General features: G+C 38.1%; 1 protein-coding gene and 1 long non-coding RNA gene across 3 annotated transcripts in view; one reads left to right on the top strand and one right to left on the bottom strand.

Annotated features, from left to right (window-relative positions):
* Positions 1–1,056: 1,056 nt before the first annotated feature.
* On the bottom strand, positions 1,057–8,538 carry LOC149129168 (uncharacterized). The gene is made up of 3 exons (XR_016240323.1): positions 8,398–8,538; positions 7,863–8,062; positions 1,057–5,132 (listed from the first exon to the last, which is right to left on the bottom strand). It is a non-coding gene; the product is annotated as an uncharacterized LOC149129168 (long non-coding RNA).
* An 89-nt stretch (positions 8,539–8,627) lies between these two features.
* Positions 8,628–14,480, top strand: part of LOC149129165 (UDP-D-glucose 4,6-dehydratase-like) — a 29,911-nt gene continuing 24,058 nt past the window's right edge. The window contains exon 1 of one of the 2 annotated variants that reach the window (XM_089346738.1): positions 8,628–9,744. In XM_089346738.1, the coding sequence (XP_089202864.1) occupies positions 9,708–9,744 (37 nt within the window). In that variant the 5' untranslated portion in view covers positions 8,628–9,707. Of the gene's footprint in view, positions 9,745–12,945; positions 13,562–14,480 lie in introns of those variants that run through there. The other variant, XM_089346737.1, reaches the window with a different exon arrangement.

Raw genomic sequence — 14,480 nt, 5'->3', positions numbered from 1 at the left:
GGGCATCCAGCTGTAGAAACTCTTCCAAATCAGATTGGAGCCTGGTGTAGCCATCTGGTTTCACCAGTCCTCAGTCAAATCGTCCAACCCATGCTGGCATGGAAAGCGGATGTTAAACGATGATGATGATGATGATGATATATATAATATACATATACATATAATATACATATATATATGTATATATACAAACATAAATATATATAATTATATATATACATATATATATATACATATAAAGAATAATAATAAATGGAGCAAAATGCATATAATAAATAAGTTCCTTTAATTCCTACATATGTTTCAAAATATATGTGCACTCTACTCCAAAGAAGTAAGAGGTGCTGGAATTGCACATAAATTAATCATCAGGGAACCAACATACCTAAGCAAGACGCATGCGTTTTGCTCCATTTATTATTATTATTCATATCTACTCAAAATACATCACTTTAACTTGGTATTTCTTCCTATTAACCGGGTATGATATCCCAGTTTTCATGTAATTTTTGCTACCCTGGTTACTATTAACATATTTTTATTATTGAAGTTTTTTCAACTGAGATAATATTAATATATACATAAATATATATATATATACACATATATACATATACATACATATATATATATACACATATATACATACACACACACACACACATATATATATATATGTATATATATATATATATATATATATATATATATATATATATATATATAAAAATAAATATATATATATAAATAAATATATATATATATATATATATATATATATATATATATATATATATATATATATATATATATATATATATATACACATACATACATATACATATATATATATATATATGTACATACATACATACATATACATATATATATATGTGTGTGTGTGTGTGTGTATATTTATATATCTGAAAATTAATTTGCTTGGTTTTCACTTTTTTTCTATTCAAATGTTTTTCATCTAATATTTACATTCTATAGTACATTTACATATATATATATATATATATATATATATATATATATAAAAGATAATTAGAGTGGAGAAACTACAGAAGGCTTGTGTTACATGGTTAAAGTATATATTTAAATTATGTCAGAAAAATGTTAGAACATGTTATAAAATCTTTTTGGTATATAAAAATTGTATTTTGAGAAATAACCGGTTTCGTGTTGTCTTTTCAAATTTCTCTACTTCATTGTAACATGTTCGCTCCAGTCTGAAAAAGAAGAGTTCTAGATAGGGGGAGGTAATTAGGAATTTCTTCCGGTATAGGGGAGATAATCGAAATCTAGGAGGTGGTAGAATTTGATTAATTTACCATGGTTTTGTTCTATATTTTTTTCCCTTTTTTTCTCAGTGGGATGATGAATTTCCTTATTTAAATGTGTTAGCAATGGTTAAGTTTGGGTTTGTATTTTTGAATGAAAAAGGTTTCCTTATTTAATCTAATCTGTGTTGGTGTTTTAATGGCACATTGATAAAAAGGAAAGATTATAAATTGTGGTAGCATTTGTTTTGCGCATTTCTCAATATGATCACTAAAAGGTATCATTCGGTATTCTGGGTATGCAATCTGCTGGCGGTGCAGAGTGCATCTACGTCTGAGCGATAATCCTGTGGACCCTATGTAGTTCTCGTTGCAGCCCGAGCATCTTATTACATAAATAAGATTTTCTGAGGCACAAGTAAAGTTAGATTTAACTTTGAATTTGTGTCCCTCTTTGAAGAGGAATTCTGAACCTTCTAGAATGTTTGGGCATGTTGCACAATTTGGTCGACCACATTTGTTTACTTTCGCATTTGTTGTTTCGGAAAATAATTTTGCCTTTGTGAGGATCTTTTTCAGTGATTTTGGTTGTTTGTGGCTTTTGATGATTTTGTGTGTGTGTAAAATTTCCTTTAATTTGGGGTCCTTATGTAGCATTGGTATGTTTTGGGTGATGATGGTGAAGGCTTCTTTGTTTCTGGGGTTGTATGTGAATATGTACGGCAGTATTTTCGGGGAATGTGTGTTGCTGTGTTTAACTTTTCTTAAGTTTTCTATGTTAATTTGTGATGCACATCTGATTCCATCCTCTATGAGTTGAACTGGGTAGTGTCTGTCAATTAGTGTGTTTTTGAGTTCTTGTAGTCTGTAGTCTCTAGTATTTTCTTATGACACTATTGTGCATATCCTTCTTGCAAGGTTGAAGGGGATGTTTGTCTTGGGTGGCATGAATCAAATAGTAGATATTGTTTGGCGTCTGTGGTTTTGTAAAATATGTCCGTTTCTATTTTTAGGTTTACTTTTTTAATTAGTATATCCAAGAATGGGAGCTCATTTTGGTTGTACTCCATTGTGAACTGTATGTTTGGGTTGACACTGTTCAATAGACTTTTGAATTTCAAGAGTTCATCTGTGTTTTCATTCCAGAGTATGAAACAGTCGTCCAGGAACCTTTTCCAATTTTCTTTTATGTATTGGGAAAGGGTGTTTCCAAAGGTGGATAAAGATTCCTGGTATATTATTATTTCCAAGTAACCCATTGTTAGGTTCGCAATGACTGGAGCTGCCCTAGTGCCCATAGCAATTCCGGATTTTTGTCGGTAGAAAGTATTGTCAAACATGAAGTGGTTGTTTCGTAAGATGAATTCAACCGATTTAGTAATGAATTCTTTACTGATCCTGTTTGGGATTTCTTTCGGGAATTGATCCAGCCAGAATTGAATTGCCTCAAGTCCATAATTATGAGGTATACTGGTGTATAAATTAATCACGTCAAATGAGACCATGATTGTTTCTTCCTTGACTTTCTTTGGGAGGTGATTTAGCATATCCAAGCCTAACCCTAACCCTAATCCAAACCAGAAACGTGGGTAAAAAGCAAACTTCTTACCACATGGCCATGTGGGAATGACCTTAAAGTCTGCATTAATGGTTAAGACTAAGGTTGAGGATGCTATTTTCCCTAAGCGTGATCATTGCCAGAGCAGCTGTCTGGCTTCCGTGCCGGTGGCACGTAAATAGCATAATTTGAGCGTGATCATTACCAGCATCGCCTTGCTGGCGCTTGTGCCGGTGGCACACGAAAAAACATTTGAGTGAGGTCGTTGCCAGTGCCGCTAGACTGGCTCCTGTGCAGGTGGCATGTAAAATACACCATTTTGAGCGTAGCCGTTGCCAGTACCGCTTGACTGGCCTTAACGTAGTTCTCGGGGAGATTCAGCATGACACAAAGTGTGACAAGGTTGGTCCCTTTGAAATACAAGTACAACAGAAACAGGAAGAAACAGTAAGAGAAGGTTGTGGTGAAAGAGTACAGCAGGGTTCGCCACCATCCCCTGTCGGAGCCTTGTGGAGCTTTAGCTGTTTTTGCTCAATAAACATTCACGACGCCCGGTCTGGGAATCGAAACTGCGATCCTATGACCGCGAGTCCGCTGCCCTAACCACTAGGCCATTGCGCCTCCACAGAGTAGTAGTAGAATAAGATGACAAAGGTGATGATGGATCTCTTGTGTTATTCTGAGAGAGTGAGGAATTTGAGTGGAGCTAGGGATTGCATTGCTTAATAGTATTGAGGAGTGACTGTGAATGTTGATCTTGTTGCTTAGTTGTGTGTCCTGGGTAAGACACAAAACTGCAACTGGTGGTGAAGCTCCAGTTCGGGAGGACAGGAGTTAAGGGAGCATAGAAACACCCCTTAGTTACCATTTCTCCCAGGTCTGCTCTGGCGCGGAGTGGTAGCACCTGTTAGGGCCCCACCAATGGGTAAAAATTAGATCCTCCTCTGCTGCCTTGCAGGATGCCTCTTTAGGCTAAGGCTACGAGAAGGAATCATCAAGTCCTCAACGGTTGACCAGGCAGACAAAGCAACATCTATGTTTCTCAATGGCTGTGACAGCGGAAGAAGGCTATGCCAAGCGGGCTGGCTACAACAAGGCGTGGCCTAAAAGAAGTGATGATGTCCTCTGAGCCAAGTGAGTGGGCTTCTGCCTGGCAAGTGTTGGTCCACCTTCAACAAAATCACACCATGGCATCCAGTGCTAACAACAACAACAACAAGTAGCAGTAGAACATAATGGCAATGATGATGATGGGTCATCTGTGGTATTCAGCAGAAATGAAGAATAAGGATATTCCTCAATTGTGGTAGTATTGAGGAGTGGCTGTGGTTGTTGGTCATGTTGTTGTTGCTGCCACATACTTTTGATGTTAACACTGCTTTAGTTCAGAAATATATCTTTCTAGGGAATTCCCTTGGGAATTTTTTGACCAGCTTCATCATTTGTTATATTCATTTTTGTCTTTTGTTTTTGTTTTGAGAAGAAATCTAACTTCAAGCAACTTTTACAGATCAATTTTTGACACTATTTTCTGAACTTGGCAAAGGAATGTAAGGAGTGCAAATTTTTGATTTTGTACCCCCAAGAAATATTAGTGGATGAAAGAACACCAACTGCACCCACTGTTTCGGGACCTTTGTTCTACCACAGTTCCAATTTAAGACATGGACACACTGGGCCATTGTCTATTACTCCAATGCTAATCAATGCATGTTGTGACTTTCTGTGGCAATGCTCTGTAGTACTTATAGATTGCTCTACCCAGGGGCTTATAAAGCTGTGAAAGGTAGGGTGTCCCTGCCATTTCTGCTTCTCCACCATCTTTTCTTATCTTCTCTTCTTTTTGACCAAACAACAAACAAAATATGCAAAAAAAAAATTCTCCATTTTTAATCTTAAATCCAAAATCACGCTAAAACCATGAACTGGTAGAATGTAATTTGATATAAATTATTTATTTCCATTGTACTGATGAAGAACCAAAATGATGAAATTCTAAATTGAAGAATCAACAAAGAGTTAAATAAAATTATATAGACAATAGAAGAAAATAACTGACCCAAGAAATTGCAACAAAGAAAAAAGAAAACAGAAAAATATATAAAGAGTTCTAATTTTGAAGATGTGAAAAGGTTATTCGAAAATCAAGTGATTCATCTCATCAATGCCATATTTGCCCTTATATTCTTCAAAAAGTTCATACAGACTGTTCAGATAAATCTTGTGGACTTCTTCAACCTGCTCATCACTTGGATTTTCTATCAAAGGAACTTCAATTGGTTTTCCAACTTGAAATGAAAAAAAAAAAAGTAGAGGGTGAATGTATTAGAGAAAGATAAAGAAAATGTAGAGTATATGAGGAGAGAACAATGAAAGGATGTGAAGAGAGAGAGAGAGAGTGGGGGGAGATAAAAAAATGAGGAGAGAGTGGATAAGAATAAATGAGAGAATGGAGAAAGAGAAAAAGTGAGGAGAAGATGAAGGATGGCAGAAAATGAACAAATGAAAGAAAGAGAGAGAAAAAGTAAAAGTAGAGAAAAGAGTGAATATAAGTGAAAGAAAAGAGAGAGACAGACAGATAATGTAAAGAGAGAAATGACAGATGGGAGAGAGGAAGGAGAAAGAAAAAAAGCAAGAAAAGAAGAATGAATGAAAGAAAGAAAGAAAGAGGTGTATGAGTCAATGTTTATGGGGATCAGTAAGTAAATCTTTTTCAATCAGCTAAAGGGCCATTTTTGAGAGTAATGTGGATCTAAGAGGTTTGTGAGTGAAGCAGCAACATGTTTATTATTAAACATGTGGTATTTTAAGTTATTTTAGAATACCCACTCCATTCTCTTCCCCTATCTCTTTTTACTTAAATTCCTCGGTACTATTCAAGAAGAGTGGTCCCGGTGCGTGCACTCACACACTCGCGCATCCACGCTAGCGAGTCGTGACTAGTCGATCCTACGACTACCTAGCGCGAGTGTGCGTCATGCGCAAAACATGTATGAGGGTTTTTTTCTAAACGAAGTAAATAATTTTGGGGGGATTACTGAAATAGACGTGACACCAAAATACACCCTGGAAGAACGTAAAACGACGTTTTTTGAGTAAGATGGGGAAGATTCAACAACAAAAAAAAAAGATATTTACTTTGTGTTCTATTTTCTTTGTTTAAAAAAAATTATTTACTTTGTTTAAAAAAAATTATTTACTTTGCTTTTAAAAAACCCTCATACATGTTTTGCCCATATGTGCTAGATAGTCGTTGGAGGATCGACTAGACACGACTAGCTAGCGCGGATGCGCGAGTGTGTGCACCGGGACCACGCTTCTTGAATAGTACCAACTCCTCACTGTTTCTTTTTGCTTTATTTAAAGTATTGTCTCTTTCTACTTTCTCTCTAGATTTCATATCTCATCCCTTCCACTTTGTTCACCTTACATTCCAGACTTCTAACCTTTTCACACTCTTACCCCTCCTCCATACATATATATTCATTCCATTCATTTTGGTTCCTTTTAAGTCATTAACGTACCTGGTGACCTGAAGTGTCGGCGTTTCAAAGTTTTTCACATCAGAAGATAACATCAGAAAGTTTTGCATATGGCCCACATATATGTGCCACACACGTGATTTTTTGAGGGGAATCAGAAAATGCTAAGAATTTTAGAAAACTTGAGCACTTTTAATACACTGCACCATTGTATGTTTATTTCTTTGCACTCTATTTCCTGTAAGATTACAAAACTTTTAAAAAGCTGCTGTACTCTAACACTTAGTGTGTTATTCAGTATGCAGTACATTAAAAAGGGTTAAAAATCACTGTTCCCTGTGGTTGGTAGGCATAGCAACTAAATCATATCCTTCTGTCTGAAAAATTAAAGGATACATTGAATGATATCATCAGCATCAGCATTTAATGTCCACTTTCCATGCTAGCACGGGTTGGATGATTTGACTGAGGACTGGTGAACCAGATGGCTACACCAGGCTCCAATCTGATTTGGCAGAGTTTCTACAGCTGGATGCCCTTCCTAACGCCAACCACTCCAAGAGTGTAGTGGGTGCTTTTACATGCCACCAGCACGGTACTGGCAAAATAGTAAAATTGCAGAGTCATAAGAGTTCATTTGTTTATTCATTTAGCATGTTTTTTCCATGCTAGCATGAGTTAGATGGAGAATTATTTGAGACAAGATTTTTATGGGTAACACTCTTCTTGTCACTAACCTCTTTAAGTCTTTTTTTAAAGTTAAGGACATTTTCATTTCAGACAAATTCAAAAGCACGGAGATAATGGACAATTTGTTGACATGCCAACAGGCATCACTGTTTTGTAGATCAGATACAAGTCACCGTTTGTAGTTCAGCACAGATTGTAAACATTCAAACACACATATGCACACACACACGCACACGCACACACACTCTCTCTCTCTCTCTTTAATTATAAGCACACTAAACAGTCACAATTAAAATAAAATAATTCTGTGTACATTTGTGCTAGTGAGCTCCATGTCAAACTGTCCAACCCATGCCAGCATGGGAAGTGGACGTTAAATGATGATGATGACTATCTTATGTACACTCACATGTGGAGAAAAGTTTACTTCAGAAATCGTCTCAGAGAAGATATTCTCCTTGTTAAATGATGATAATGATGTTGCCATAGAAACCACGACAAAGCAGACTGGTGTCTGGTGTAGCCTTCCAGCTTGCCAGCCCTGGTCAAAGCATCCAACCCATGCCAGCATGGACAACAGACACTAAATGACGATGATACTGATGACACATATACACATGTACACATAAGCAAAATCTACTTGGTTTTCAACTGATGCTGAAACAAACCAATAACAGAACTTGCTTCTATCTGGTCACTTGACATGCAAGGGGCAACAACTCAATCTTTCTCACAACAAAATCCCACTCATTTGAAAAAACAAAAACTGATTAAATAATGCAGCCTAAATACACTGTGTGTGGAAAAAGATGTGAAGGAAAGAGGCGGAAAAGGGTTAATAGTTACCAACAGTATTAATAGGTTTCCGGAAAGGCACAATTCCAAATGTATAGTTAAAAATACCCCTTCCATGGAAGATTACTGGTGCAATACCGGTATATTTTGTGAATTTCACCTGAAGCCACTTCAGCCATGGCTGTCCTTCAGAACTCAGCTGCAGAAAAAGATCATTCTCTCCAAAAGAGTATACAGGGATCAGAGGGGTTCTGTTTAAAAGAGAAACAGGAAAACATTATTTTTGAATTGTACAGGTTTATTCTTTTTACCATTTTCCTTGACCCAGTCCTGTAACCGGGCTCACCCACTGCATTACCATTAAAAGATTTATTCAATTATGTTAACCTTATCACTTAATCTGATACTACATGGCTTACATCACTTTAGAGTTACCTCCTACCCATGAACTTGAAACCTCAACAAGATATTTGATCTGGTATACACAATCATTGATAAACATATCCATGTATGCATGCATGCATACATACATGCATACACACACATACATGCATACATACATACATACCTAGTTTTCCTGACTTACTTTAGCTAGAAAATTATCATATGTACAAAACTCTAACAGAATTCTTCCTCTCTTTTACTCAGCATTTGGCAGAAGTACATTCCTTTTGGGGACTTCTTTTATAAAATTAGAAAAAATTTCTTCCTGACTGACCAAAAGCAATTTCAGGTTAGTTTTATAGCAAATTAGTTAGATGTGTAGTGAAACTAACACCTCGATCGCCATTACATACAAAACTACCTATCGCCATTAGATACAAAACTACTATCGCCATTCTTCTCATTTAAATATAAACAAACGCGGGCGTAGCGGAGAACCCATTCCTTGTCATCACGTGACTGATTATTATTCGAAGCGGCAACTTCTTCGAACCGTTCCCGCCAGAACGCAAACTGACCAATCACGGCCCCTAATAAGGTCACGTGATAGAGTATTTTTCTGAAGTCTTCGGGAGCCGGTAGTTTGTTATAAATAGCTTTAACTCGGCGGCCAAATTCGTCTCGGTTCAGTTTCTCTTTGAGATCTGTTCCGTGTACCACACGACAGCAGCAGCAGCAGTTCCAGCGACACATCAACAGCTTCGTCCAACGATGACCACCCACCGCCGTCGCCACACCAGCAGCACGAGTCTACGACTACTGACCAGCATCATCGTCATGACCAACACGATTCTACGATTACTACTAACCAGCATCAATCTCCACCAGCGTCTACACGACCTACTATGTACACCAAACTAAACCACCGCGGCACATCTCTCTCTTCGATTCTATTAGGTGACTCAGCTTCACCACGATAAATAAACAGACAAGAATTTCAGCCAGCGACGAACATCTGTATAACAAGAATCACAGCCCGGCATGGAAGCCACAACATCACAACTAGTGATCGCCCTGCCACACTCACAGCCTCAACTACTTTCACATACAGACTTTTCCTATAGTGTACTCAGAACTGGTATAAATGCTCACATGTTACTGACTCTTTCTATCTGGTGTAATATCTCACATACACATACATGTATCACTCACATACACACTTTTCTTTGTACGACGGCCTGTCTTTGATCATGTTATTATATGTCGCATTCACACTCACACCTACACTTTTATGCAACAATAAATATCTGTTACGGTTGTGGTGTTTCATTACTGGTCGTCTATGTTATCGTAGTATAACATATTTGTATATCATCTCTGATATATTATTTTGTGTTCGACCGTGTGACACGTTTAAATAAAAGGAGTCCTCTGATTTTTCATTCGTCACCATTTCTCCTTTTTGAGTTCGCACGGTCGTTCTTACAGATGTCAATTTACCTGGAATAAACAATGCCGTTATTATTACCAAGAGCTGAAATTAATGCAGGTAAGATTTTACAGCTCTTGCATTACTCCATCACAGTCTATGAGCTTTTCATCCTTCCTTTGTACACACACACACACACACACACACACACACACACACACACACGCACACGCACACGCACACACAGCGGCGAGCTGGCAGAAATGTTAGCACGCTGGGCGAAATGCTTAGCGATATTTCGTCTGCCGCTACGTTCTGAGTTCAAATTCTGCTGATGTCGATTTTGCCTTTCATCCTTTCGGGGTCGATTAAATAAGTACCAGTTACGCACTGGGGTCGATATAATCGACTTAATTCGTTTGTCTGTCATTGTTTGTCCCCTCTGTGAGTAGCTTCTTGTGGGTAGTAAAGAAATAACACACTTATTATTATTAGGATATATACCTCTTAAAGGGATATTAGCATCCAAGTTTCCCAGTTTAATCTAGTGTATTGGTGAAATACTAAAAATATGTTAGCTTCTCATCGATGTAAATGGGTATATTATCATTTATGTATGAGAAAAGAAAATGGAGAAATCGATAGATAGACGTGATACATATTGAAAAAATTCTAAGTAAAAAATTGTGTTTCAAGCGAGACAACTTTAAACATTACTAAAGCAAAATTTGTGACGGAATGTTGTTGTTGTTTAACCCGAGGTCCTCCTTGATCTGTTTAGCCAGAGGTCTGCCACGATCGAAAAAAACCTATAAACAAAGGTGTTTCAACCGTATCCAGTCCTTGCTTTTGTATGTCTATTTCATCCTAAGCGTCCTTTCGTTTTAAAGACTGTAGATGATAGCATAGAGACATCATCTTCTGGCTTGAAATGGTACTTTATTGCGAGATATTGCTAATCGGTTTATTAATGAAACAATAAAACACCACAACTGACCAATCAGTCAGTTTTCTAGCCAATAGATAGAAAGAGCCTGGTAGAAATAGCAGGTAGATCTCTCATAAACCATTCATTCTACAGTCTTGAAAAGGGAAGAACACTTGATTGTTATTATCAACTTGTGTCCAAACCAAATCTTTTTTAATTTCCCATAAGAAATACGCTAGTAAGTTTTTATTTTTTTCAGTTTGCCACAAAGTCATAAAGACTGAGAACTGCTATATTATTGGGGGGGGGGGGGCAGGGAGAGAGAGAGACCTTATTAAATAAGGTAGTTCTGTATAAAAGATAGAATCATTGTGACAGGAATGCTGTTGATCACAAGTGTGCTAGATCAGAGGTCGTTGTTGGCACTCCGTCGCTTACGACGACGAGAGTTCCAGTTGATCCGATCAACGGAACAGCCTGCTCGTGAAATTAACGTGCAAGTGGCTGAGTACTACACAGACACGTGTACCCTTATCGTAGTTCTCGGGGATACTCCGCGTGACACAGTGTGACAAGGCTGGCCCTTTGAACTACAGGTACAACAGAAACAGGAAGTAAGAGTGAGAGAAAGTTGTGGTGAAAGAGTACAGTAGGGTTCGCCACCATCCCCTGCCAGAGCCTCGTGGAGCTTTAGGTGTTTTTTCACTCAATAAACACTCACAACGCCCGGTCTGGAAATCGAAACCGCGATCCTATGACCGCGAGTCCGCTGCCCTAACCACTGGGCCATTGCGCCTCCACACACACGCATATAAATGTAGCCTAACCTGAGATTTATAATTAACGATATGTTTACTACAGTAAACAGATTTGTTGCTTACCACAGCAAATCCAAATTTGGAACCTTTGAAGGTGGTTCTCCAGCATGGCCATAGTTCATTGGCTGAATTAGTAAAAGAATAACTCTGACTTCACGCATCACTGCATCATTAGTCAGTCTGAAAAGACTGGTTCACATTAAAAACAAGTTTCTTTTTAGTTCACTTAGACCGACACCACAAAGAGTGCATTGTACTGGCCTTTTGATCTTTAGAGAGTTAACGTGTGTGATAGAGAAGGTGCCATGAAATATGATTAATGCTCTACTTTTCCAGCATGTGTCATCAAAACATGCTGGGGAAAATAGAACTTTAAATATGTTGCATTGTGTGCACATATATTGGGATGGAAGCAAAAAAGAATCAAGATTTCAGCTCTCCTGTGTGTGGGCCACAACAAGTCTGACATCACCAAGCAGCTCAACATCGCAGAGAGGCTCAAGAATGGGAAAGACCTCAAAGATCGACCGCAATCAGGCAAAGCTCAAGTTGTCAACCGTTTGGCTGTGAGAAAGGCCTTCAAAAGTGATCCAAAGCTCAAAATGACAGTGCTCATGAAGAACATCTCAACAACATCTTGGTGGCCATGGTGTCCAAGGCAACCAACTGGTACTTAGAAACAAATACCACAAATGTGATAACAATTCTATTCCACTTCAACAGCCATTTGGCAAACCAAACCTTGCAAAACCAGCATTCTCTCTAAAATCTAATTTTCTGTTGCACAATCTAATCTGTCTAGCAGTAATCTATAAATTCAGTAAAGCTCTGTTTATTCTTCATCAAAACCATACTTGGCAACCACATGGTTCCAGGTTTGGTCCTTGCAGGATAAAACTATGTAAGAGGCCATTGTGTGTGTGTGTGTGTGTGTGTGTGCGTCTGAACTAACTGGCTAACTGTGGTTCTGCAATTGTATTTTTATTATGGATATCAGTGAGGTAAGTAAAGAAGAAAAAGTTTCAGCTATGAAATGAAAACCAAATTGTTTGCAGAGAACTTACCCCTGTATTTTGGCAATCACCAATGAGATATATATTATGTATAACATTAATATTAGTATACTAAAACATATAAAATGATAGACAGCCAAGTAAATAGACAGACAGACATAGTTAGTCAGACAGATACATACACATATGTACAATAGAAGCTTCTTTCAGTTTCTGTCAACCAAATTCACTCTCAAGGCTTTCATCAACCTGGTTTTATAGTAGCAGATGCTTGGGGCAAAATGTTGCATGTGAGATTAAACCAGAAACCACATGGTTAGGAAACATTCTTCTTTACCATATAGCCATGCCTACACTAAGAAAGTAAACAAGTATATAATGACATAAATAATATATAAATATATGCATAAATCCATATATATATATATGTATACATACATGCATATATGGGTACAGGACATCACAAAAACGTTAAACACAATGAGAAACGAAAACATAAAGATGAAGACAGAAAACGAACTTTTTTTTCGAACAACGAAAAAAACAAACAGAGAAACGAGACATGCAACATAAAGAATATTTCCCTTCTTCAGTTGTCTCTGTTCCATCTACTCCGCGTTTCGAAGGCAAGGACAATACACGACTTCGTTGGAACAGTCTTTCCCGCAAAGCAAATTAATTAATTAAATTTGTAATTTTTTGCGAAGGGTGAAAGTGTAAATAAGAACAGGACAGTGAGAACAAGACAGTAAAAACAAGACAGAACAGTGAAAACAAACGGTAAGGGCTGTTAGGCCAAGACGATAGAAAAATTATTATTTTGAACGCGAAGTTAGATGTGAATGAGAGACAAAAAAAATTCACGTCTTCTCTATAGGAAGGCAGGAAGTAGAAAGAAAGAAGAAATGCTTTGTTAAATGTCTTTTCCTTTATTTAATGGTGATATAATTGCTTTCATATATTAATTTATATAATGTGGTGTTTGGGCTGTGACGAGCTATGTGTTGTGGTGGAGAGGGGTGAGGCAAACAGAGGTGAAGCCAGACCGGAAGGGTCAGATCGGAAGTCAGTGACACGCTGTCGAAGGCTAGCACGTGGGGCCAGTGAGAAAACAGCGACGTTACGAGAAAGACGTGTTCTGATTAGGAGCGATCGTGTACCCCGCTGCGGTCGGCAAGGTAAGGTCCAACGCTTCATTCTGTCCTTTTACTTATGACCTCCCAAAGTCTGGGGGGTAAAACCCTGTAGGTGTATATCGGTGAATGGGGCATTCGCACTATACTGCTGTCTTATATATCCATGCGGTTAGAAAATGACCCAGATTTAATCTTAATGTAGTAGTTAACCGGTAAATTCCACGTCGATGAATGTATACATGTGAAATGCGGATATATACATTATATACACATCTATGTATGTGTGTAGAAGACAGGGAAAGCCCCCGGCCCATCAGGAATCACTGCAGAGATGCTCAAAATATCTGGCAGTGTTGGCTACAGCCTAGTCACCCGTATTACGAACCAGGTGATACACGAAGGAGTCATACCCAATGACTGGTGTAGCAGCACCATAGTAAACTGCTACAAAGGTAAAGGTGATGCTTTAGATACTAATAATTACAGAGGCATCAAGCTGTTAGATCAGGTTATGAAAGTTACGGAGAGGGTCATAGCCCAACTAATTAGGGAGCGAATCAATTTAGATGAGATGCAGTTTGGGTTCGTGCCAGGTAAAAGCACCACTGATGCCATATTTCTAGTGAGACAGCTGCAGGAGAAATATCTAGCCAAGGATAAACCTCTGTACCTGGCCTTCGTTGACATGGAGAGAACCTTTGACAGGGTCCCCCGATCCCTTATCTGGTGGTCAATGAGGAAACTTGAAATAGAAGAATGGTTAGTAAGAGCTGTGCGAGCCATGTACAGAGATGCTGTCAGTAAGGTGAGCGTTGGAAATGAGTACAGTAATGAATTCCGGGTAAAGGTAGGGGTCCACCAAGGTTCTGTCCTCAGCCCCCTCCTATTTATCATAGTCCTCCAAGCGATCACAGAGGAATTCAAGACAGGTTGCCCCTGGGCGCTCCTCTATGCTGATGAC

This window comes from Octopus bimaculoides, unplaced genomic scaffold (assembly GCF_046866305.1).
Source record: "Octopus bimaculoides isolate indiv1 unplaced genomic scaffold, ASM4686630v1 contig131, whole genome shotgun sequence".
Classification (NCBI taxonomy): Eukaryota; Metazoa; Mollusca; class Cephalopoda; order Octopoda; family Octopodidae; genus Octopus; species Octopus bimaculoides.
The sequence above is the reverse complement of the archived record's forward strand: the minus strand, read 5'-3'. Positions and strand labels throughout refer to the sequence as shown.